The 26,210-nt window shown below is 36.2% G+C and overlaps 1 protein-coding gene across 1 annotated transcript in view; it reads left to right on the forward strand.

Moving 5' to 3' along the window:
• Nucleotides 1-26,210, forward strand: part of ADGRL3 (adhesion G protein-coupled receptor L3) — a 517,257-nt gene that overhangs the window by 343,016 nt on the left and 148,031 nt on the right. The window contains exons 7-8 of the mRNA XM_077746215.1: nt 18,545-18,847; nt 21,154-21,257. Coding sequence (XP_077602341.1) covers nt 18,545-18,847; nt 21,154-21,257 — 407 coding nt within the window. The remainder of the gene's footprint in view (nt 1-18,544; nt 18,848-21,153; nt 21,258-26,210) is intronic.

A 26,210-nucleotide genomic window follows, 5' to 3' on the forward strand; every position in this document is an offset into this window, starting at 1 on the left:
CTATATTTACTGCACTATTTAGATTTTCACACTAAAATTGGGGTAACTTAACCAGTGACCATGGGCAAGGTGAGAAAAGTTGTAATTTCCTTTGTTTCATTTTGAAATTATTACACAGTCCAAAGAATGTACACAAAGTCATTAGAGTTTATTTTACCTTCTTAAAGCAAAATCTATTCATCAACCCATAAGGAAATTACAAGTCCTACTTTCAGTTCTTTGTTTAAAATGCACTGTAGTGCAGTATGATTTGCGTGTTAATGATGTGAATCCAACTGTATAATAAATGGGAAGGGGAAGATATAAACTAGTTTCAGAGAGCTGGTTTGTGTGTTTTTCATGGTTTCTTCCTTAAATGTTTAACTTGAGAACACATCTACGAGGTATGCTTATGTGAAAGGTAATAATTTGTGATCATTTAATGGAGCGGTAATGAAGCAACAAGTTCATCCTCAGATATCTCACTCCGAAAGCAGCTGGACACTAGAGGCACTTGAAAGTCTTTGGAAGGCAGACATAATATAACAAACAAGAGACTGGAAGAATTCATTCTGTGTAGTGTAATCTCTGAGATCAGAAAACATGAAGCCGCCATAATTTCTTTCTCATTAAGTCCTCCCTCCCACCCATTCTTGACCACATTCAGACACACAGTTGGGATGCTTCATATTTTGTGGTTTTTGTTGGTTTCCTGTTATGTTGTTATACGTGCCCTCATTAAGTAAAACAGCAAAATGAAATCAATTTTTAAATATTAATGTGTGATTTGTGGAAGCATATCTTAGGCGCATTGAATTACTAGAAATTGAAAAAGCAGAATTGGTGTTTTTGAAACCCATAGAGCTTCCTTTTATTTGCAGCCTTTGAGCCATTTTTCAAGTTGAAAAGCAACCATGGAGCCATTTCATGTTTAGATTAATATATATTTAAAATATCCTAAAGCCATTAGCATGCAGTAGCCCTCTCATTAAAAAACTACTTAGAGGTAAATGAAAAAAATTCCTCTATATGAGTAGTTCTCAAACAGAGCTAATTTTATCCCAAAAAGACATTTGGCAATTTCTAGAAATATTTTTGATTGTCACAACTGGAGGTGTAATGAGTACTACCAGTATCTAGTGCATAAAGGCCAGGGATGTTGCTAAACATTCTATAATGCACAGGAAAACACCCATATACACACTCACACAACAAAGAATTGTATATCCTAAAATGTCAATAGTACCAAGGTTGGGAGTTCTTACTGTAAATAAAGGTCTGAAGCCAAATCACATCCTAAATTTATATTCTAATTCACAAAAACTGGGAAAAGAGTTAGGGCTAGTATTATCTCAGATATTCTGTGGTCACGTGTCCAGATCCAGCTCTGGTGGGTCTTCAATAATATGGCCACCCAGGGATGAGTTCTCATTTGAATGCTGGACTGGCATTCAGTTCCAAGCGCATGTGGGCATGGGCAGCATTATATACTTTGGGGCCTCAGTTTCTCACTGACTATTGTTCTCAGCTCCTTGTCCGTGGACCCTCTCTATAGGCAGCTCACAACATGGCAGCTTACTTCTTCAAAGCAAAAATGATAAGTTTTTTTCATAAGACAGACAAAATATATAATATAGATTATGTACATAATCACATACATCCCATTAACTTTGCCCTATTCCATAGGGTAGAAGCAAGTGCAGATCTCATGTACACTCAAGAGTAAGGAATTAGACCAAAGTATGAACAACAGTAGATAGTGATCATGGGGCCACTTAACAGTTTATCATAGGGAAGTTACATTCTGTTTGTTTTTGCATTTTAAAAATGTTGCTATTTCTGTATTACAAAGCTGTACTCATGAAAACAATACGGTATGGGCACAAAAACAGACACATAGACCAATGGGATAGAATAGAGAACCCAGAAGTGGATCCACAAATATATGGCCAAATAATCTTCGACAAAGCAGGAAAGAGTATCCAGTGGAAAAAAAGACAGTCTCTTTAGCAAATGGTGCTGGGAGAACTGGACAGAAGCATGCAGGAGAATGAAACTTTCAAGCACCATACACAAAAGTAAATTCAAAATGAGTGAAAGACCTAAATGTGAAATAGGAAACCATCAAAATCCTAGAAAAAACATACCTCTTTGACCTCAGCCATAGCAACTTCTTACTTGACATGTCTCCAAAGGCAAGAGAAATAAAAGCAAAAATGAACTATTGGTACCTCATAAAGATAAAAACCTTCAGCACAGCAAAGGAAACAGTCAACAAAGGCAACTGAGAGAATGGGAGAAGATATTTGCAAATGACATGTCAGATAAAAGGGTAGTATCTAAAATCTGTAAAGAACTTACCAAATTCAACACCCAAAAAAAATAATCCAGTGAAGAAATGAACAGAAGACATGAATAGACACTTTTCCAAAGAAGACGTCCAGATGGCCAACAGACACGTAAGAAGATGCTCAACATCACTCATCATCAGGGAAATACAAATCAAAACCGCATTGAGATACTAAAATTAACAACTTAGGAACAACAGATGTTGGTGAGCATGTGGAGAAAGGGGAACCCTCTTGCACTGTTGATAGGAATGCAAACTCGTGCAGCCACTCTGGAAAACAGTGTGGAGGCTTCTCAGAACATTAAAAATGGAACTACCCTACAACCCAGTAATAGCACTACTAGGAGTTTATCCAAAGGATACAGGAGAGCTGATTCGAAGGGGCACATGCACCCAATGTTTATAGCAGCACTATCAACGTAGCTAAAGTATGGAAAGAGCCCAAATGTCCCTCAACTGATGAATGGATAGAGAAGATGTAGTATATATATGCAATGGAATACTACTTGGTGATGAAAAAAATGAAATCTTGCCACTTGCAACAACGTGGATAAATCTGGAGGGTATTATGCTAAGTGGAATAAGTCAGTGAAAGAAAGACAGATATCGTATGAGTTCACTCATATGTGGAATTTGAAAAACTTAACAGATGACCATAGGGGATGGAAAGGAAAAATAAGATACAAACAGAGGGGGAAACAAACCATAAGAAACTCTTAAGTACAGAGAACAAACTGAGGGTTGATGGGGGTAGGTGGTTAAGGGGGTTGGGGGAAAATGGGTGATAGGCATTAAAGAAGACTCTTGGGATGAGCACTGGGTGTTGTATGTAAGTGATGAATCACAGGAATCTACCCCCGAAGCCAAGACTACACAGTATGTTAATTAACTTGACAATTTAAAAAAATGTTGCTATCCATTAAAAGTTAATTGGGTAAATGTAAAATACTTGATGGTAAAATACACATATTTTCATTCAGGGAACTAGAAAGGAGACCACAGATGACTGTCACATAGTGACTGTCACTGCTACTTCCTTCACATGTGTAGAATATTTGTAATAATCAAAGTGCTCTTTCTATAATCAACTCACAAAATTGCCTAGTTTATTTGTGCCTTCTGTAGACCTTTATTTTGTCACTTTTATCTTACCACCTCTCCATTTCATTTTCTTTCTCTGCATTAAGAATCTTCACGTTATTTGGTGGCTGGTGGTGGTGGATTTGGGGAACATAAAGACCATCTTGGGTCACTGCTAGTGATTCGTGAAGATCCTTCTGTGTTTAAAATACATAACTGTAAAAAAATAAAAATAAGAAAAAATATATCATTGTAAATAGGGTAACTCGAATAACTAATAACTGAAAGTACTGTGAGTTACATGTCACAAAAATAGGTATTGAATCCCTCCTACCATAAATTAAATTTATCTTGTTATAATAAATATGTTGTAATGAACTTTGTTTACTGGACACTTTCTGAAGAACATTTTCTGTTTACTTTTGCTTTAAATGTGTGCTGCATCTTTACTCTTTGTATGCAGCTATATTTCATTTTGTCTTTCAACCGGATCAATATCTATATTATTGGAAATTAATTTTAGTGATGAGAGTGTAACACTACAAAGATTATAGTATTAAAGAGATTCATTGTAAGCAGTGAGGTGCAAGTATTAATGAATAAGAATTTTATGATTACATTGAATCTTTTATCCATTTGCGTCATCTTAAAATGTACAAATAACTATAGTTCTTTTCAGATACTATTTATTGTATTAGATATACTATAAGACATATTCTGGGGTATTTAATATATACACGATGATTGATAAAGTTGTAGTATTATAGGTACCAAGTGTGCTTTTTGCTTTTCATAGGAGAACTGAGAATTTTTATTTTATATCATTTGTATTCATAACGCATAATTTTAGGGTATGTGGAAATTATACAGTCAAATAGACCTTTTGTTTCCTTCATATAACTTCTTTTTATGTTCACATCATTTGCTTACCTTGTATGGATATTCACAAGTACACAAAATATTTATTAAGCACCTATTATGTGCCAGAACTATATTGGATGTGAAATATTGCATATTGCATTATCATTCATAAGTCTACTTTGCCCAATTTTTTTTTTTTTACAAATAGTTTATTGTCAAATTAGTTTCCACATAACACTCAGTGCTCATCCCCACAAGTGACAAGTGTCCTCCTCCATGCCCATCCCCCCCTCCCCCCACATCCATCAGTCCTCAGTTTTTGTCAGCATTCAAGAGTCTCTCATGGTTTGCTTCTCTCCCTTTCCCCCACCATTTCCGCCCTTCTTCTCCCCCTTGTTCCTCTGTCAAGTTCCTCCTAATCCTCCTATACGTGCAAACATATGATATTTGTCCTTCTCTGCCTGACTTATTTCGCTCAGCATAACACCCTCAAGGTCCATCCATGTTGCTACACATGGCCAGATTTCATTGTTTCTCATTGCCATGTAGTATTCCATGGTATAGATAAACCACATCTTCTTGATCCATTCATCTGTTGATGGACACTTAGGCTCTTTCCATGTTTTAGCTATTGTGGAGAGTGCTGCTATGAACATTGGGGTACATGTGCTCCTATGCCTCAGCATTTCTGTATCCCTTGGGTAAATTCCTAGCAGTGCTATTGCTGGGTCCTAGGGGAGTTCTATTGTTAGTTTCCTGAGGAACCTCCACACTGTTTTCCAGAGGGGCTGTACCAGTTTACATTCCCACCAACAGTGCAGGAGGGTTCCCGTTTCTCCACATCCTCGCCAGCATCTAGAGTTCTCTGATTTGCTCATTTTAGCCACTCTGACTGGTGTGAGGTGGAACTTTGCCCAATTTTTCAAAGAGAACTAATGATCATCCTGGTTAGAGATTTACCCAAAGTGTCACAGCTAGAATGTACAGGAGCTAATACCTACAGGCAGATGTCTCTTCATGTGACTCTATGTAGCTAGTGGTGTAATAAATTGATCACTCCCAGAAAAAATGCAATCTTAAGTTCTTGTTGTGAATTTATATCCTAAAAATAATGCACATATGTGGAATACAGTATGAGAAATCCAAAAATAACAACTTCATTGGTTATTTCCCATTTCTGCTTACAATTACTTAAAATCAGATCTCAAAAGGACTAGTGATATAACCAAGTAAAGGGAGTGGGAGACGGGACGGAAGAATAGCTAAAACTGAGAACAGAGTGTTCCAGAAAGACACATTCACATCACTGAAGATGAGAAAGGGCCTTTCTGAGGACACAGGAAATAAATCCAGGATAGTTAGAAGAGAGAGACCAAAGGCAGGGAAGCTTAAGTGGAGACCGGAGAGATAGGCAAGGTGGGGATTAGTGGGCTTTTTAGGACATATTTAAAGATTTTGACTATATAGTAAGATCAGTTGGGAGCTTTTAAAGAGCAACAACATCAGATTTGCATTTTTCAAAGATCACCCCAGGTAGAAGGTGAAAGATAGATTATAGGTATTTATTTGATGATGCAGGGAGATGACTTCACTACTGAGAGCTGCAACTACCTGGGTGGCCCTCAAGAACATTATGCTTAGTAAAAAAAGTCAATCTCAAAAGGTTTCATGCTTATGATTCTATTTATGTAACATTCTTGAAAGAATGAAACTATAGAGATGGAGAATAGATAAGTGGTTGCCAGGAGAGAGTTATGGGGAGGGTGGGGGCGGATTTGAATACAAGGAGTTGGCACAAGGCAACTCTTTTGTGTGATGGAATAGTTCTGCTTCTTGAATGTGACACTGGTTATACAAAATCTCGTGGAACATAAGCATGCACACATAAATGAATGCAAGTGAAGACAATATATATAGAGTCTGTCTGTAGTCGGACCGGTACCGTCATGTACCAATGCCCATTTCCTGGCTTTGATATTATCCTGTAGCTATATAAAATCCTGTCATTGAGGGAAGCTGAAGGAAAGGGTTGTTCTTACTATTTTTTGCTACTTCCTATGAGTCTATACTTACTTCAAATAAAAAGTTTCATTTTAAAGACTATTATAATAGAACAGGCTTTTCAAAGAACGGGAATGGTGATGAAGAATAAGGAAAGCAATGTGCTCAGCACATCAGTGATCAAATTTACAAATTCTATTATGAATATTTTGCAGTGAATCAAGGCAGTTGATGATAAAGTGCATTTATTGGACAAATACTAATTGAGCCCCTCCTCTGTGTCACATGCTGTTCAAGTCATTGAGGATTGTTGCAAGCGAAATACAATAATCTGTCTTCATTGAGTCTTTGGGCTACTTGGCCTGCAGAGAGTGTTACACAAATTTTTGACATTCTTCTACGTAAAGATCAGGTTGTGTTTTCAAGAGATCAGTCTACAGACAGAATTTTATCACTTGTTGACTCCTAAATTATGTGGACCGTCTACAATTTTGAATCCACAATAGCTTGATTGTATTCATATGATATATTCCAATATCGATTTTAAATGGTCCTTTTCTTTCAACCCCCCCATTTTACTTTCAAAGATAAATACTAAGTTTTTAAAGTGTTTTTGAAATATCCTGTATGCTCCCAAATCTGACATTTGAAATACCACAGAGCAGGCACATGATTTTGAAATATTTCTTCTTTATATTATTTTTTGTCTTAAAAAAATAATTTCCCATTGGAGGGCAACTAACTGACTCAGTTGTCTTTTCCAAAGCTGGTTTGGATAAAGTGGGTGGTAAATTACTACTAGGGTTTTAAATGTCATTCAGAGATTGAGGTGAAAAAGATAAACTTGATTTTATTTCAGGCTGGTCTATCTTCTGTCCTCGTTATAGACATGCAAAAAGTACTTCACCTTCATAAGTTAGATTGCTGTTTATAATTCTCCTGAAAGAAAGTTGATGGCATATCAGGATAACCTGAATTTGATTATAATAATGTTATATTATTACTGAAGGTCTATCCTGTGTCAGTATTATCAAAGGGATCCACATTGCTAACAATAAGGAAATTTTGACTTTCTGGAGAATTAATTTGCCCAAAGCCAAATAACAAGTAACCTAGTGATGATGACCTAATATTTGAACCTAAAAATCAATGTTTTTTCCAGGATACCTCACTGTATTTTACTGTAATACTAATGCAGTAAATGCACTGTTTTATGAAGCTTTTGAGGTTTCTTCATAGATCTCTGAAAATGAACATAATTCTTTTGGAGTAGAAAAACCCAGTATAATCAGTATCCACTTTATTTACTTATTTTCTTTAGCAGTTTGGAATTATGTATGATGTGCATGTATTTGTGCATATATATATATGTATATATATATTTTAGTTTTTAATAGAAAAATATGAGAATCATCATCCTGTGGCGAGAATTCCCCTAAGCAATTTGCTTCTCTGACCTACTTGTCACTACACGACTCCATCCTCTTAAATAATAATAATAATAATAACCAAGAGAAAGCAAAATGGGGAGGTTTTTATTACTCTGTTAATTGGGAAGGTGATGGGTAGGCATGGTTGGCATGACAGTTGAAAGAAAATAAATTGCTTGTTGCATAAATGAGTGAGGAGAAGCTGATCTTGTTGACATTTGCCTTGGATGCCCTGAATTCTATTCCTCAGTCTATAACAGAAAATACCTTGGCCTAATCACTCAGCCACCCAGTTCTCAGTTCAACACAGACTATTTGTACCCTTTCCTTTGTAAAAAAGCAAAATTCAACGGAGTTAACTTGAAGATCTAACTGGTTTTATTCAATGATTCAAGAGTTGGCCAGCACAGCATCTAGCAAGAAGCTATACAAAATAGAAGGTTTTTGAAGACAGAAGGGAGAAGGAAAAGGAAATTTCTAGTGGAATGTTTTAGGCAAGATGACCTTCCTGTGCGGAACAGAAAGGGTCTATCAGGCAGATTAGTCATTAGTGCTGACCAAGTAATTCCAGACTAACTGTTATAGCCTCGTGGAAGAGGCTGACACTGCAATTAGGTCAAGTTTGCTCACTTGGGACATAGCACAAGTGACTGCATTTTGAGTCTATTGACTTTTTTTTAAACACAGTTAATTTATTTTTTTAAATTTTTAATGATTATTTATTTTTGAGAAAGGGACCAAGAGACAGAGTGTGAGTAGGGAAGGGGCAGAGAGAGAGAGAGACACGGAATTGGAAGCAGCCTCCAGGCTCTGAGCTGTCAACACAGAGCCTGATGTGGGGACTCGAACTCATGAACCACGAGATCATGACCTGAGCCAAATTTGACGCTTAACCGACTGAGCCACCCAGGCACCCCTAAACCACATTTATTTTAAATAGAAGTAATTATAAATTAATAGCATCTATTTAAAATTTTTAATTTCTTGAGAGTCTAGGTCTATAATTTCTGACAGTTGTAGTTTGGCCTTTGAATATTGTGTACGTGAAACTTTAAAGCTGTTGTATATCACATCTTAAAAAATGTAATCTGGAGTGGATGATCTAATTATTTAATCCATCTTTATCAAAATGTCAATGTAATTGAGATACAGTAGTATACATAGATCTTCAGAAAATATTTTTCTAAATAGAGCATAAATACATATTCTCACTCACCTAACATGCATGATTGAGTACTTAATGTATCCCAAGTAGTATACTTGCTGAGAAACAAAATAGAATGTCAAATTTCCCTGTATTCAGGAAGAATTGTAGAGTTTAAATGTGATTTTGGCTTATAGACTTAATTTATATAACAAGTCTTTAATCTAATTAAGTCATTTAGAAAGCCATCCAATAGGGCTGTGGTTGCATTTGAAATTAACCATTTGTATCCCAATTACACAGCGGCCTTCCTTTTTATTATTTAAATTACCGGAAAAATTAAATGTTTACTGGACTCACCAGTGTGAGAGAGATGATGCTCATGGTGAAGACCCACCCTCTGACTTTCTCCAACTTATGATAAAATTAGATTGCTCAGCCTGTAACTCCTTGAAGAGAGAGACCATATGTTATGCAAACTAGTATGCCTGTTCTAGCCCCTGGTTGGAGCTGCTATTCATGTCACTCTCAGGTTAGATACAAAAAATCAATGCTAGAGTTTTGGAGAGGGGGGTTAAGAAATATTTCAAGGTACTTAAAAAGCAATATAATATCCTTTTTTCCCCAGAGTCTAAACATAAACAACAAACAAATAACCAAGAACAGTAGCTATCCTGTAATAGAGACTTACATTTTATCAGTTTCTTAGAAACTTGTGCATATATAACGAGGACAAGGACGTATGTATTTTTCAAGCATCTGCAATAGATCAAAGTAACTAAAATTGCATTCCTTAAAAAAAAAAAATTGAAGATTAAATGATGAACCTTTCTTCCCTGTTCACTTGAATATTTCATTTCCAAATACAGAGGATAATTTTGTTTTTCTTGAATTTATTTTAACTTTATACTTATAAATAAGTCATGCATAACCCTTCTATTTCAGTATTGCTTTATCTTTGTAGGTAAACTACAATTCACAAGTTAATAATAAAACATATGTCATTGTAAATCTTGGGTAATAACTCCAGTAACTGGATAATAATGATGTCAAATCTAGGGGAATAAAACATAATATTGAGGCTAGAAGTAAGGAATTATTCTAAATCCTAACAGCAATTCAACTACTTCCTCTTCTTGAATGTTTTACTGGTTGTCGAGAAATCAGTAAACTCAAACCCACTTGAATTGATTTCCCCAGTTTCTTTGCATGCTTTTGTCCTCACCAGAATTTACTTAATATTCTCATAAATTAAAACTTCTGGAAGTTTTAGAGTAATGAGCATACCAAGATGCTTCTGTTGATTATAACTCAGGAGCCCTCAGGACTAATTTCATACAGTATGAAATCAATGTTTATGTGGTTGTTTTAAGTTTAAATAAATGAGAATAATTGAATGGAGTTCAAGAAGAATTTACATGAGAAGAACTAACTCTCATTTTGTTAAACCAGTTCAATTCAATCAACAATTATTAAAGGCCTACTATGTGTCATTGAGGATTGTAGTATCCAGACCCCAAAGCCATCACCTCCTCTGTCAAACCCCATGCTCTTGTGGGTATATGTGGATTTGACAGCATGCTAGTCATTGTCATCACCACCAGCACCTCAGATGTATGGCCTTATAAACACTTGTTCTTTCTACTTCTGCTCTTTGCCCATTTAGTCACTGTTAACCACAGCAGTCCAAGCAAACCTAAGTCAGATCATGCCTCTGCTCTGCTCAGAGCCTTCCAGTGACTTTCCACAGCAGATAAATACCAAAGTCCTCACCATACCTATAAACTCCTATGTGCTACAGTCCCCACCACCTCTCTGGTCTCATTTCACAGTAGTTTTCCCTCCTCCAGCCACACTGGCCACCTCACTGTGCCTTTACAGAGGCTGGCTTCTGTATCTGGAAGGCTCTCCATTATTCTTGTCTCTCAGTCCACCACTTGTCACGTTAGCAACAAGGCCATGCCTGACACCCTATTAAAAATTGAAATTGCCTTCTCCCAGCACTTTCTATTACTTTTCCCTGCTTTGTCTGTTCTTTTTATCCTTGGTACTTTTTAATATAATATACTGTATATTTTAACTTTTTGTCCTATTTATTATTTATCCCTCCTAAAATATAAGCTTTATGAGGACAGAGATTTTTACTTTTTGTTGTTTTTATTGTCTACTTCTATATCTCCAGCATTTAGAATAGCACTTGGCACATAGTAAGCAATCAGTAATTTTTGGTTGAAGCAAGGGATAAATAATAATAATATTATTACTGATAATAAATATTTATTAATGTATTATTCTGTCATTTACTTTGCTAAGTACTTTAAATCCATATTGCCATTTTTTTCTCAANTTCTCAAATAAGTATATATATAATATATATTATATATATATTATCTCCATCTAGTGAAATAAAAACTAAGGCATTAGAGACTATTATAATTTGTTCAAAGTCACATCTCTCTTAAATGATTGAGTATTTTGTTAAAAGAAGACATTTCTGCTATTATAGTGTTTTGCCAACTTTAAGATTTTCATGATGTCACCTTTTAATATTTCATAAGTTGGAATGCACCTAACAATTGAAGACATGTCAGAGGTTAACTAGCAAAGATTTTTTTTTTGTAAGTGGCACAAAGAATAATTGATGATGTTGTACACTCAACAAAATACAGTATATTAAAATCTTCTTGAGGGTGGTACTCTTTGCTTCTGAATCTTTGATGCTCAGCACAATGTGTAATATAAGAGAAATTCTACTAAGCATATACCAAATGAAAAACATAGTATATTTCTTTTCTTTCTATTTCCTATTTCTTCAGTAGCTTTTCCTGTAAAGCCTCTTAGAGAGAGCATGATGAGGGCAAGGAACATGCTAACTATATCCAACATTGTATTCTCAATACAACTACTATAACATGATGGTTGATTAATGAATGTGTATGGAATGAATTAATCTTGTAATTCCTAGAACTGAACCCTCTTACAGGCACATAATATATGCCATACATAATACTTTTTTTATAAAGGACTTTAATCCTCTGTCAGATAACATAGATACACAAAGGTTTGAGAGTGAATCTATCTGTATTTAAATTCTGGCTTTATCACTTATGGATTATGTGAAGATAGGAAATTCACATAACCTCTCTGTGCCTCAATTATGCATATAGAGCATTAGCACACTGCCTGGTATATAATATATGCTCAAAGAAAGCCAACTATTATTTCACATTATTGTTTGCTGCTTGTTTATCAATCTACCTGGATGCTGAACAATGTATTACATTTGGGGGATTCTACAGTTTTTTTCTCAGCCAATCCTGAATCTTTAGGAGAATTAGAAATGGTATAAACAGAAAGAAATTAGCTCAAAGATGACTACCTCCTCTACTCTTAACAGAGAGGGCAGGCTGCTTTCTTAGTGGATCAAGTTTAGGCTCTCAGTGTTCCCTCCAGGATAGTATGGTTAAGAGTAAGGTCTCTGTAACCATGCCTCAGTTGCTTTTCTGTTCTTCTACTTATGAGCTTTTAACCTTTGAAAAATTATAGAATCTGTCGGTGCTTCAGTTTCATCATATGTAAAATGAAAGTATTTAATAGTACCTCCTCACAGATTTATTGTCAGAATTAAATGGCCCAATTCCTATAAAGTGCTCAGAATAGTGTCTGATCCAATAATAAGAGTTCAATAAGTACCCAAGAGGTCTGAACCATAGCAATACCAAGAAAGGTACGTGTAAGTAGTGTTTGGGACAAGTTAATTTCCAAATTCATTACAAATTTTTACATATGTATTTCTGTTATTAAATTTTGTCTATGTTGTTAACACCACCACAGTTCAAATGAAAAGGGAAGGATTTTGATGGACTTGGTTTGGACTTTGATGGACTAACTCCTGGCTCTATCACTTGACAGTTATATAAGCTTGGGAGAATTACTTAATTTGACTTCTTTCATCTCTGAAATTAAGATAAATATATCTACCCAAAGATTGTTAGGAGCACTAAATCAGAACACATATAAAACATACAACATAGTTCTTGGCATGATAGGGCTCAATATGTAGCCGCTAATTTTAGGAAGATGCCCCTAAATCCCGTATTTTAGCTTATTATTTACACAATAAGTCCATTACAAATCCATATTTAATTAGAATAGATATTTTCCTCTATTTGCAATAAGAATGATATGCTATGAGAAAATCAGAAAATGTAAATAGATTAAATTACAAAAATAAATATTCCTTCACATGGCTGATAATTTGTGGAATTTTACTACCTTTTTTTTTCTGGTTCTTTTTTTCCTAATGTTTTATTTATTTCTGAGGGAGAGATAGAGACAGCATGAGCAGGGGAGGGTCAGAGAGAAAGGGAGACACAGAATCCAAAGACAGGCTCTAGGCTCTGAGCTGGCTGTCAGCACAGAGCCCGATGTGGGGCTCAAACCCACAAACCATGAGATCATGACCTGAGCTGAAGTCAGACGCTTAACCGACTGAGCCACCCAGGCACTCCTTGAATTTCACTATCTTAGGAGGCCATTGAGCCAACTATTATGAATGGATTCTGAAGATAATTGGATAATTTCATGACAGATAAAATAGATGTTTCTTTTTAAAAACTAGGTGTAATCCAATCAGCTACCACCAACTGATATCCATATGGGGACCAGGCAGAATTTCTTTCTACCCAGAGCACTACACAATAACCAAAAACCACTCGGAGTATTGTTATAGTTTTAGTTTTCTTATTTCCTCTAACAAACCCTTGGGAAGATTTCTTCAATAACTCACCTTGGATTTAAATAAATACTTGGAGGGTGGGGAGAAGGAAATGTTCCTGTAGTTAGCTGAAAGTTATATGTTGGAATGAAGTTAACACAGAGGATTAGTAAAGGGAAAACCATGAAGGGGGATACATATCTTAGAGAAGAAAGGAACATATGAAGGAAAATCAGTAAGAGAGCTCATGCACTTTATGAGTAGAGGTAAACATTTCTTCTACTGTGAAATTTAATATTCTGTTTTAAATTTTACAGTTTTTAGAAGGTGCCTATATTACTCTGCTAGGGCTGCCATAACAAAATATCATAGACTGGGTGACTTAAACAACAGAAATTCATCTCCTCATAGTTCTGGCAATTAAATGTCTGGGATCAAGGTGCTGGTAAGTTGGTTTCCCTAAGGTCTTACACCTTGCTTTGGAGATGGCTGCCTTCTCACATGGCCTTTATTCTGTGAGAGTCTGTCCCTAGTATCTCTTCCTCTACATTTAAGGACAACAATGCTTTTGGATTAGGGTCCCACACTTATGACCTCATTGAACTGTAATTATCTTTTTTAAAGGCTCTATCTCCAAATGTACTTATGGGTAAGCTAAGGCTTCAATATATGACTTTTGAGGAAAAAATTAACAATGTCCATCCCAAATAATAAATATGATTTGTGATCAAGCATAGTAATTTTTTTTAAGAATCATTGTATTTACTGAAGTCTCTTCTTAAAGCATATGGTAGACTCATGGTTGTTGAATGCATGAAACAATTCAGAATGTCATTTTGATAGCTTATTATAAAAACATGGAGAAGTTAGAGGACACTGATTTACTTTCTATATGTATAATTATGATTCACTTACCATTTGAGCCATGTTTATTTTCTCATTTGTAAGATAAGGAATTCATAGTTACAGTTATTCTGCAATGAATTCAGTGAAATAATAGAGATAAAGAAAAACATTGAAAAATGTAAAGCACTATACAAATGTTGCTTATTTTTCTGTTTTCTATTGGTATACACCACAAACTATAACCTGTAGTAATATTCAAAATAATATTTATTCTTTTTCAAGGCAATTGAAGGAAACATAAATTAACAAAATAAACCAAAATGTAAGAATGAAATAAACCACGGGCAATATATTTAAGTAAACAGGAGAATTGAAACTTTCCTCTGGAAATAGGATAATTAGGAGGGAAATTATTAATGTGAGTTTTGTTTAGTTACTTTTATGAAAATACTAAGCTACGTAAATACAATGAGCACAGCAACAATGACAAAATAGTAAGGAAAATTACCCAGGCTTGATAAAGTGTTATATGCTAATAGTCACTTGAACTTATTTTCTTTTATATTCTTTTAACCTTTCCCTGATACACAATCACATGAGGCACTTAATAACATAGTTTTATTAAACTAGCTATATTATCAGGTAAGGCTCAAAAACAGAATATAGTGAAAAAGTGTCATATCATTTCTTCCTTACTGGAAGATGGAAAAATACAAACTCCTGTGTCTTATGGTATGGGCTGGAAGTTGGCCAAAGTGTGTTGCTATGGCTCTTCAGTGAATCTACATCTTTTTTTTACAGTATCTAGCAGTAGGACAGGTTCTTTCTTGGGCCCTGGTGACAACATGTATATCACTAGTACTTACTCTGCCAAAAACTGGCATTGAACAAAGCTCTTGAGAGTCTTACATGGCAGTAAATGGATAGAAGGGATGGGGAATCAGGAACAGCCTTTAAATCTGACTCTTATTCTGCTAAAAGTCAAATGATATGAAATGGCCCTACTCGTATACATCTCTCTGCAGCACAATTCCAAGAAAATAAGTTCTATATTGATCCTGAACATTAGTATGTCTGTATTAAACTAAGTCCTTGCGATGTATTGCATAACAAATCAAACTTTTGAAAAATCCCTTTTTTTGGTATCATTGTTTTGCAAGAGTGTATTCATTTAAATATGAATGTTCTGAGATAGGAGTCAATTTGGTGAAGAGGAGTTCTTTTCGTTTTGAGTTATCTGGTAATTTTTTAAATGATAGCATTAAAAAGTATTTCTAAAATAATTTTTTAGCCTATCAACTGTAAGGATTCTTAATAATCCCATTTGTTATTTCCCTCTATTTATCTTTTTCCTTTCTTATGTGGTATTTTGTAACTGGACCCTTCACTGCCTCTTTTGACCTATCCCTGATGTTCATCTATTTTGACTAAGATCTAATTTATTTTAGGTTAGAAAAAAGCTAAAAGCTGAGGAAATAATCATGCATAAAGCATATTAGTATATAACCCCATGTTGGTTCTTTGAAAAGGTCTTTGGTGGAGATGGCATCCAAGCAATCCCCAAAGGCTAAACAGAAATTAGCCAGGTGGAAGTGGGCACAGGAACACTACAGCATGTGCAGAAGCCCTGAGGCAAAAGAACAGGGTGCTGTTGGGAAATTACTGGTAATTTTGTATGGTTAAATAGTAGAGCTGAAGGATGAAGAAGCATTACAAATGAGCTAGAGAAATAAACTCATGAAGGGCTTTAGGCACAAAGAAAAGGAGTCCAACCTGTGTTTAGATGTCACACAGAAATGATTTAAGGGATTTTAATCTGGAAAGTAGCATATTTCAGTTTACACCCTACAAGATGCCTCTGGCAAAAGGTAGAGAATTATTTCAATGGGGTAAGTGTAGAGAAAAAAATAATGAACATTGATTTCCATTATACTCTGCTATTGTTAAATACATTTTGGTGTGATACTGTTGTCTTTAAAAATCTGAAATTCCGGTAATTTGAATAGGATGTATATATTAAATCTATGTGAGAGGACAAATCTATTAAAAATTGGCAAGTCCAGAGTCACAGCAGACAAGCATCCTGTGATAATATGTCATCGCTCCTTGCCTCTGATTTGTGATTGAGACAACAGGCTGGTTGGTCTTTTCACTGGATGGGGGATTATGCAGTTTCATCAGTGCCAAAATTTTTGCAAAACATATCTATTCCTTCATAGGGCATTGTATGCTAATTAAAATATCTAAATAAAAAAAAGTTTATTCTGGACTATCTATATAATTCTCAAGAAACTACAAATAAGACATGGCATTATTTAAATTGAAGGAGCCAGAAAAAATACTTGGAGTTAACTTTTAACTATTGCCTTACTATTCTATCAAGTAGTAAAAGTTGTATCCCAGCCATGACTCCATTGACACATGTTTTTAGGGCTAATACTTCATATTATTGAGAACAATATTGTTTAAATGCAATATTAGCTTATTTTAATTTAATGTTAAATAATATTTAATTTTATTATGTTGATAAATTTTATATTTGAATTGTGTTAAATTGTAGTGCTGAGTTTATTTTATGAGTTCTGAATTTTGAATTTGCAAAAATAGATACTGAAATACTAGTATTGCCATTCTGTTCTGGTATTGCTTGCACTGGTAAAATGGTTAAAAGGCTGTTGTATTCATCCATTGATGATGGTGGGGTGAATGCAGACAGTGGTGACTGGAGAGAGAGGAAAGTAAAAAAATGAAATAGAATCAATAAGACTTGGCAGTTTGCATAATATAGGGTGTAAATGGAAGCAGAGGAAAAAAGATACCTTCTCTTCCTGTATGAACTTTGAGTCAATGAAGTTATGAACATTACATTCACATAGAGAGAGAACACACAAGAGAAGGGAAGAAAGCTGAAAAGAAAGTAACTGAACAAGCAAGAAGACAGCTAGAAAAATAGCATCACTTCAGAAAAATGCTACAATTTCAGTGATTAAATGATCAGAAAATCCATACCCCCTTCCCACTGCCATCTCTATCTTGTTTGGGGAAGCTTTATAGATACCAAATACACTGTGATGAATGTGGCATCTCTTCTGGGACAGCAGAGTTAAATTAATAACATGTTGAAGAAACTAGACAGTGAATGACAATAATCTGGAGTCTGAGCACAGGACTTCCTGAGTTCCATAAATCTGAGCTACTTTGAATCTGATTAGAGCCAGTGCCTCTAGGTTTATTGCTAGTAAAGGTTAAGAGTAGTTTCTAACCTTGCAGTTAGGAATGCAATGTGTGTACGTGGGGGACTGGCGTACTCTTGCATTCCTATGATGGAAATGTGAATATATTTTCCCAGAAAGATGATTCTCTGCAGTGATTATTTCCATCGTATTGTTAGAACATTCCTTTGAATACTTGATAGGGTTAATAACCTATTAACATCTGGTCAAGGAACCTTACCAGTTTTATTTGGAATTTGGAATGCATTTCCCTATTTTAACAAATCTAGTTAGAAAATAATTAATGGTACAACTGATTGGAAACTACTTATACTTTACATTAGTAAATGTCAAGTTTGAAAGTTTTGTTAAGATGGGTCAGTCCAAGAGCATCGGGTAGATCATCAAGCTACTTTATGTTAAAGAGACTATACTCAGAATCTTCGTTTACCTTTTAGCTTGAGAGCACTTTAAATATTTATGCCCTTTTTTTCTGATCTCTTTCCCCTAATTGCTTCACCTTTAGAAACTAATGTTATACTTAATGTAAAAATCCTGGTATATATAGCTCTCTCCCATTCTATGTACCATGCTTGAAAATTCTAAGCTGAGGGCTGTAAATATTAATCCTCTAATTGTTATAAAGGCTTGAAACATTAAGAAGTTTATACTAAAGAGTTGAATTATGCTATTAACTTTGTTTTCTGCAATTTGAGTTAAGTAGAATCATGATCATGCCTTTGTTTGGCTCTGGTCAGATGGCCATCATCATATTGAAGTGCCACGTAGATACCGTGGTACTGGCTTATTTTTCCCATGTGGAGGGCTCTTGGAATTGTCCAATGAAGATGGTTTCTGAAGTGTGAGGACACCACGAGGTGATGAGCAAGCAATGTAGGTCTTTTCTTTTGAATTTTATTTCAGAAATCTCTACCACAGGACCTCTGGGCATGGGAAGTACCACCACCAGTACCACCCTGCGGACCACAACTTGGAGCCCAGGCAGGAGTACCACGCCATCAGTGTCGGGAAGAAGAAACCGGAGTACCAGCACCCCATCTCCAGCTGTGGAGGTGCTTGACGACATTACCACACATCTGCCATCAGCAGCATCCCAAATCCCAGCCCTGGAAGAGAGCTGTGAAGCCGTGGAAGCCCGAGAAATCATGTGGTTTAAGACCCGTCAAGGACAGATGGCAAAGCAGCCGTGCCCTGCAGGAACTATAGGTAAGCATGTCCTACGGAGCTAAGCTAAGAGTATTTTGTCTCTTCAGCTTGCTTTTCTGGTCACTTTTCTTTAGTTTTTTGTTTGTTTGTATGTTACTACATATTTTTGTTAGTTCACTTGAATTCTTAACTCAGCTGAATGACAGTTTCAAAGAGTGTATGTTCAGAGTTTGAAAATACGTTCTGAAGAAATCACCAGTGAGGATTTGGTGGGAAGACACATGAGGTCAGACACACGCCCGTGGTGGGAGATACCTGGGTGGAGTTGCAGTTAGGCTGTGCGTGTCCTGGCTAGTCCAGAAGACCAGCCCTTTTGCTCAGCCCAGAGTGAATCACTGGACTGGAAGGGGACTAGTTCCCGTGACTGACACCAACCATCAACTGTTGATTGCAGAAAATGGGATCAAGGACTTTTACATTACAAGATGATTGTTGAAACTACCTAAATTTAACAGAAGAGGAAGTTTGACTCTCCTTCTCATAAGTCATCGTAGCCATCCCTTAATAATCAAGGGCTCTTCACCTAGACAGGAGCAAGCCTCCCACTACTCAATATCCACTCGAGAGAGCAAGCTCCATTGTTTCCTCAAGGAGACAGTAAAGAGATAAATAGTTTTTCTCTCATGACCCCTTTTTTACTGATGTGACTCGTAACATCCCCCAATGTTAACCATATTATTATTTACAATTTTTAAGCAGACATAGCCTGATTTTCTTATTGTTGCATACATTGATCTTCGTAAAACTAACCCTTGATACAGTACATAAAATTTGCCTTATTTCATAAAATATGTAAAGAAAGAAAACACACAATAGATGTCACTGTGCTAACAATAGTGACTACGTCTTTGGGTAGTATTGATTTGGTTACTTCACAGAGGTTTGTCTTAGAATCATTCCAGTGGGGATATAGTATTCTGAATTCTATAGTATATGAAGTGGTAGGAAGGCCAAAAAGAATATTTACTTTTAGGGGCGCCTGGGTGGCTTAGTCGGATAAGCGTCCGACTTTTGCTTAGGTCATGATCTCGCGGTTCGTGGGTTTGAGCCCCGCGTCGGGCTCTGTGCTGACTGCCAGCTCAGAGCCTGGAGCCTGTTTCAGAGTCTGTGTCTCCCTCTCTCTCTGACCCTCCCCTGCTCACGCTGTCTCTCTCTCTCTCTCTCTCCTAGAAATAAATAAAAAAATATTTAAAAAAAAAAAAAGAATATTTACTTTTACACAAGCCCACATGTAATTTTTTTTCAGCAAAGTATTTAAAGATATTATGAAATCTTTCTTCCCTTTAGGAAAGGGTGCAATGTTTAGTTCTAACGTTTTCTCTGGTTAGAGACGTTTACTGGAATCAAACTGATTTGATTCCAGTAGTTTGAAACCTTGTCTTTTAACACTGTCCCCTTCATTCTGGGCCTCAGCTCCTTCACTTCTAAAAGAGAAATAATAACAACCCCCAACTTCTGATGTTTGTTGTGAAGGTTAGTGAAATACTTTATTTAAAAGCACGACTGAAATATGTCATTATTGTTCTGTGAAAATTGGGAGAGAGATTTAAAGGGAGCCTCTGGAGCCCTCCCAGGTGAATGTCCCAGTGCTGACACCTTATTTTTAACCTTTTTTTGTCTCCTTTGCTGTACTCATTTAGACCCACACATGTTGTCACTTGAATTATTGTGATAGTGCCCCCAAACCTTCACATCTTCCCCTCAAATTCATCCTTTGTGCTGCTGCCACAGTTATCCTATTAAAACCTTCATCAGCTCATTTCTCTCCTCTGCTTAATGTTCATTGATTTTCCAGCACCCACAGGTGGCAGACCAGAGAGTTTAAGATCTGACTTTGCCTGCCTTGCTGAGTCCATTAAACACAACTCCCCTGTACAGTAGACCTCAATTTAAAACATTTGAAGTTTCCCATGGGCACCTGGTGTGCCCTTTCATCCCTTGTCTTCCTGAAAATCCTGCAGACTGACTCCTTTAAGACTCAGTCGCTACCTTGTCTCTGAAAACCCACACAATAAGCCCAATGGAGGCAGGCCCCACATCTGTCTAATTTATAAAATTGTTCTCTGTACCTGGTGTAATTGCCAGCAAGCGCTTTAAAAATATTGAATGTTTTTGTTTGTTCCATTGCATTTTTCCAATGTCAGTTGTTTGTCAGGCTCTGTATGTGGTGTTTCAATAAGCATTAGCTTAGTTTAACGATCTCAATTTTGCCTTTGTTCGTATTTAAACGTAACCTGGATATAAAGTCGTTGTAAGAAACATGGTTTGAATATTTGAAGCAGACCCCTTTTCTATCATTATTTTAGGAGTGTCAACATATCTATGTCTGGCTCCTGATGGAATCTGGGATCCCCAAGGACCGGATCTTAGCAACTGTTCTTCTCCTTGGGTCAACCATATAACACAGAAGGTAAATCATGTCACTGACAAGGAAGGTTTTGCCAAACTTAGATCCTGTGCTGTTGATTCTAATTGTTGCAAACACACTAGCTAAGATTTTTTAAATTAATGTGGAAGTAGTCTCCCATTTTATTTTTATTTAAGATTTAATGACAACCTTTGATATGCTATGAGCTAATCTAGAATTTTGTTGTTTAAAAGGCAAATCCATAAACTTCCTCTAAACCAGGCAGTATTGCTTACAATAATTTTATTATTAATAAAATTTTTATGATATTGTGAACTATAGGTGTAAAAGTCCAAGAGGTATTATAAATCAAACAAGCAAAAGCTTCTAGCATATATGCATATGAATTTTCCTATGGAAATAATAATTACCAAAAATAAAAGTCTACCCTTGGATTCTTATGCTATTTGAAAATTGTTATGCAACCTAATCACTTATCATTGTTAAAAGTATACATATGTGTGACAGAATCTTGCAGACTCAAATTTTCAGGGCTTATTTGGTTGCAATATGTTGAACACTTTTATTATTAATGCACTGTGGGGCTTTGAATTGATTTCATTACAAACAGAGACCAGATGTGCATTTGTGCCAAAAGGGCTATGGGATGAATGCTTATTATAGCAATTTGTGTGGATTTATGCACTCCTAAAATGAAGAGTCCTTCTATGACACATCAGCTATGCTGAGGAATCTCTGAAAGAGATTTTTTCCTGAGAAATATTACGAATGATGGCCTTACTAAACGCCTGTCTGTGCCATTTGCTCTTCTCTCTATTTGTTTTTAACCAGGCCAATCCTCAATAATATACTGTATAATAATCCATAAATATCTGCCCAGTAGATTATTTAGCAGATGAGCCATAACTATCTATTTATCCTAAATCATGGAAGAACAGTGGTTATATTGACTCTAGTTACCCTCTTACATATGCATTTCCATACTTGTTGCTATTCATAATGATGCTTCTCCAATTTCAGCACTGTTCCTTCCACAGTTTTTATGTCCTTTGATTTTATTACAATGTAGCTCAGACCCCAGGGCAAATAACTCTTGCTGGATGTGATCAGATTAAGAGATCAGTAGCCTATCTCCTTACATTAGCAACTTTTAAAAAATATCCTTACATACTTAGCCCAGGGGTGGATATTAATTCAGTAATAATTCACATAGAAAGCTGAGTGTTTTCGTGATAATTCTTGAATATGGTTAAGACTGTTTCATTGCAGGAATTACTGGGTGACTTTAACTGATAATGATGCTTAATTCTTTTCTTTCCTCTGCAGACCTCCTAATCTTATGACAAAAGAGATAATTCTTTGCAAAGACCAGACAGCTGTTGCCCATTTGATTTGTGGATGGGTGTTTTTTTTTTAATATAACAAATATGTTCCATTATTCCAGAGCAATTCTGTTTAATCCTGTAGAGTCTGTAAAATTATGTAAGATTATAATTATAGTAAGATTATAGAATTTAGGCAATTGGAATTTATAATAATACCCTAGCTTCAGTTTTCATAAGTTTATAAAATCTTCAAAAGTATAATAGGAGGCTTTGGAGCACTCTGAATCAGATTATACAAGTAGCCCCAGATCGGTGTTGGAACTGGGGTTTTAGCTGCATCTTCCTTTATCAAGACATCATGCAGAGCCACAAGACTGGTTAAACTGCACAGATTTACTGCCTTTATATCACACTCACTTCCCTAGGCTCTCTTTACTTTTGTCAACCCTTTTGCTCAGTGTGTCCCCCATACCTCCAAATATTTATACTATCCATTGAATATAAATGGTAGTTGAACAGGTTTCTTTACCACAAAACACTTTTAAATATTAACATTGTAAACCTCCAACAGAGAATTTGTGTGCAGTGTTCACTGAGCAATTTGTCCATAGTATCTTCCTACTCTCCAAAGCATCTTTCACAGAATTCATACCTTTGCTCATTTCCTCCCTCAGTCCCGGATAGAACATTGGAAGAGTGTTTGTTTATAACAGTTTTGGGGGAGCAAAGGTGTACTGTGAGGGATTGAACAGGAACCCAGTGGTAGTAACAGAGGAGGAGCTATTCCCAACTGCTGGCCTACAGTTGCTGGATCAAAGGAGTGACCAAAAATTGGAAGCAGAGATCTTTGAGAGGAAAGATGACCTACAGACAAGAGACTCAGCCTAGCCCCAGGCAACTTTTCAGAAAGAGACCAAAGGAAAATAAATACACTGACCTTACTCTCCCTCCTCCTTCCATTCACTTGCCCACCCTCCCCATTGGACAAACCCAGTGGAAGCCAGAGAAGAGGGGTGCTCTGATAACAGTCTTGTAAGCTCACCCTCTAGGGTAGAGAGTAAGATGGAGGAAATTGGAAAGTGGCCTTGACCCGGGAATTGAATAGTTCTCAGCTTCATATTCCCCTTCTCTTATCCCTCTTCCCTTTCCCATTCTCTTCCTCTTCTCCTTTCTCCCTGCACTGCCGCTCTTCCTCCCTTCTCCCTTCCCATGCCCTGTCCCCTCTCCTCTGCTCTGAACTTCCCCCCTTTCTAGTGGATTTTTTATTTCATGTTGAAAACTTAAAGTGAAACAGCTATCTTTCATGATTCATTCCTTCTCTCTTCCCCCTTTGTAGTCTTGTGAACTTCAAACTTTTAAAATAAAGGAACACTGTTTACCCCCAATGAAAGCATAGATGAGAAAAGAAAGGAGGGAGTGTTTCTCTGTAAACAGTGTATTCAGTTTGCCCTAGTCATGAGCTTCTGAGTGAATGTATCCTGGGGTGTGAGGCACCTGCTTTATGGCTGTATAGCGCTTCTCGGGGAATTCCTGAGGGCTTTTGAGGAAAGAACACCCCTGCATCACACTCTCAGCATCTATGCCACAGGGACGATCATTCTTTTCATTATAACTAATACTATCCACCCACTGTGTGTCTGGCACCACTGTAGACAGCAAGTATATACAAGTACACGGGTCAGGATGCTTACTTTAGTTTGAAAAAGCAAACTGTATTTTCATGCTTGTTAAGAAATGAGTTATGCACACACATCTCTGCCCCCATTCTGGTAGTCAGGGAGGGAGGGAGAAAACAGGCAAAGAATTTTGATGCCTTCTGATTCACAAATGAATTCAGGCCACTGACATACTGGTGAAATTATATATTAAATTTTGTGGGGTGATAAAGAGTGCATTACATTTTATTAGCAAAAATGTAAGCCTTTAAGATCAGAATTTCATGAAGAAATTTGTTGCAAACTAGCAAGAATACTCCAATGATGTTGAGGTTTAATAAAAATATAATATGTACAGAAAGGGCAAAGCAAAAAGTTTTGCACAAAGCGACCTTTACCCCAGCAACAATAGACAGGAAGGTGGGAGAGAGAGGGAGAGAGAAAAATTGGCAGGTAGGTGGATAGATAGATGGGTGGATGGGTGAATGGGGGCGGGGGGGGATGGATGGATGGATGGATGGATGGACGGATGGATGGATGGATGGATAGAAGAAAGGGCAGGTTCAAAGATAAATAGATGAGTGGATAGAAAGATAGATTAATCTACTAATTAATCTTTAAAAGTATTTTCCAACTTTTCTTGAAAGTCAGCAAATTAGTTCAGAGCTCAGCTTCTTCACACATATGTAGCAAAATATCGTATTTTCTCACCATAATGACTATTTACTAAAATAAAGTCTCTCACTTCAGCTTGATCTCTAGATTAGACACAAATTCTCCAAAAGGAGTTTATATTTTCTGTGTTTCATACCTTCAAAGAGCTTATTGCACTTTATATTCCCTCCAGTCTTTTTCAACTTAAAATTCTTTGAAATTACAGTTTTGAATGGCTTCCATTTTTCTTTGCATGTAAAGTGAGGTAATCTTCCTCCTTTATCATCTAGTCCAACTATTATATGGAAAAGAAATGCCTGAATTGTCACTGGAAAATAGTCTTTCTATTTCTAGCAAACTGAGGAGTCTTGTCTTTTGTTTGTTCACCAGCTACTGACAGATTTTGAGATAAGTAGAGTTCTTCCTGCATTTTCTAAAGAATGATGTGAAGATCTAGAATTGTTGCTATTTTATGGTGTAAATTAAGCGGGTTGCCTGTCTTGGAAGACTATCCTGTCACCCAGATTTTAATTTCTCCATTCTTTTCATTTCCATAGAGATTCCGTAAATTGCTCCTTAATTTTATCAGAGATTGGTAGGGTTTCTAGGACTTCAGGCTTATTTAACCTACTTTCAGTTGTAAGATAGAAGCATTTAATTGTTTCTATACCTACTTGACTCTGATTTATAACACAATCGCATAAGTAGATCTGTCAAAGAAATGATAGCTATATACTTAAACACTATGAGAAACTCCTTCATGAATTGGTTTGGCACCCGATTAATGTTTGATGTAATAAATCTCATAAAACATCAAAGCTTATTTCAAAGAAAATTGTTTTTACATGTGTCAAAATTTGACATGTAAATAGTATCCATCTGTGTCATAATTATCCTCAACTAAAGCTGCAGGGTTTTCCCTCCCCTATTCAAGTCCTGGATATAAGCCTACCATTTCAATACAGGCATTAATTTACTAATCCTTACAGAACTCGTAATATTTCTCAGTGTGCATATGCTTATTGCTGAGAAATAACTTCAGCAGAATATTGTGCAAGAAATGTTAGAGACAGACATTTTCATTAGGTCTGTAAGCTAGGATATACAGAATAGCATTATTTCAACCCTGCCTCTGCACAGAAGACCTGAGGCAGATTCAAGAGATGCATGTATTATTTGTTATATACAAATGAGATACTTGTGGTCCATGACTACTGGGGCGAGAGAAGTAAATAGGGCCATCAGGACAGTGGAATAGCCTCTCGCTGCCACTAGAAAGAATATAATCACTATTTCCCCCCTTCTTCTTCCCCACGGTCCTCCATTAAGTTCCTCCTAATCCTCCTATACATGCAAACATA

Source organism: Crocuta crocuta, unplaced genomic scaffold (genome assembly GCF_008692635.1).
Source record: "Crocuta crocuta isolate KB4526 unplaced genomic scaffold, BGI_CrCroc_1.0 scaffold566, whole genome shotgun sequence".
NCBI lineage: Eukaryota > Metazoa > Chordata > Mammalia > Carnivora > Hyaenidae > Crocuta > Crocuta crocuta.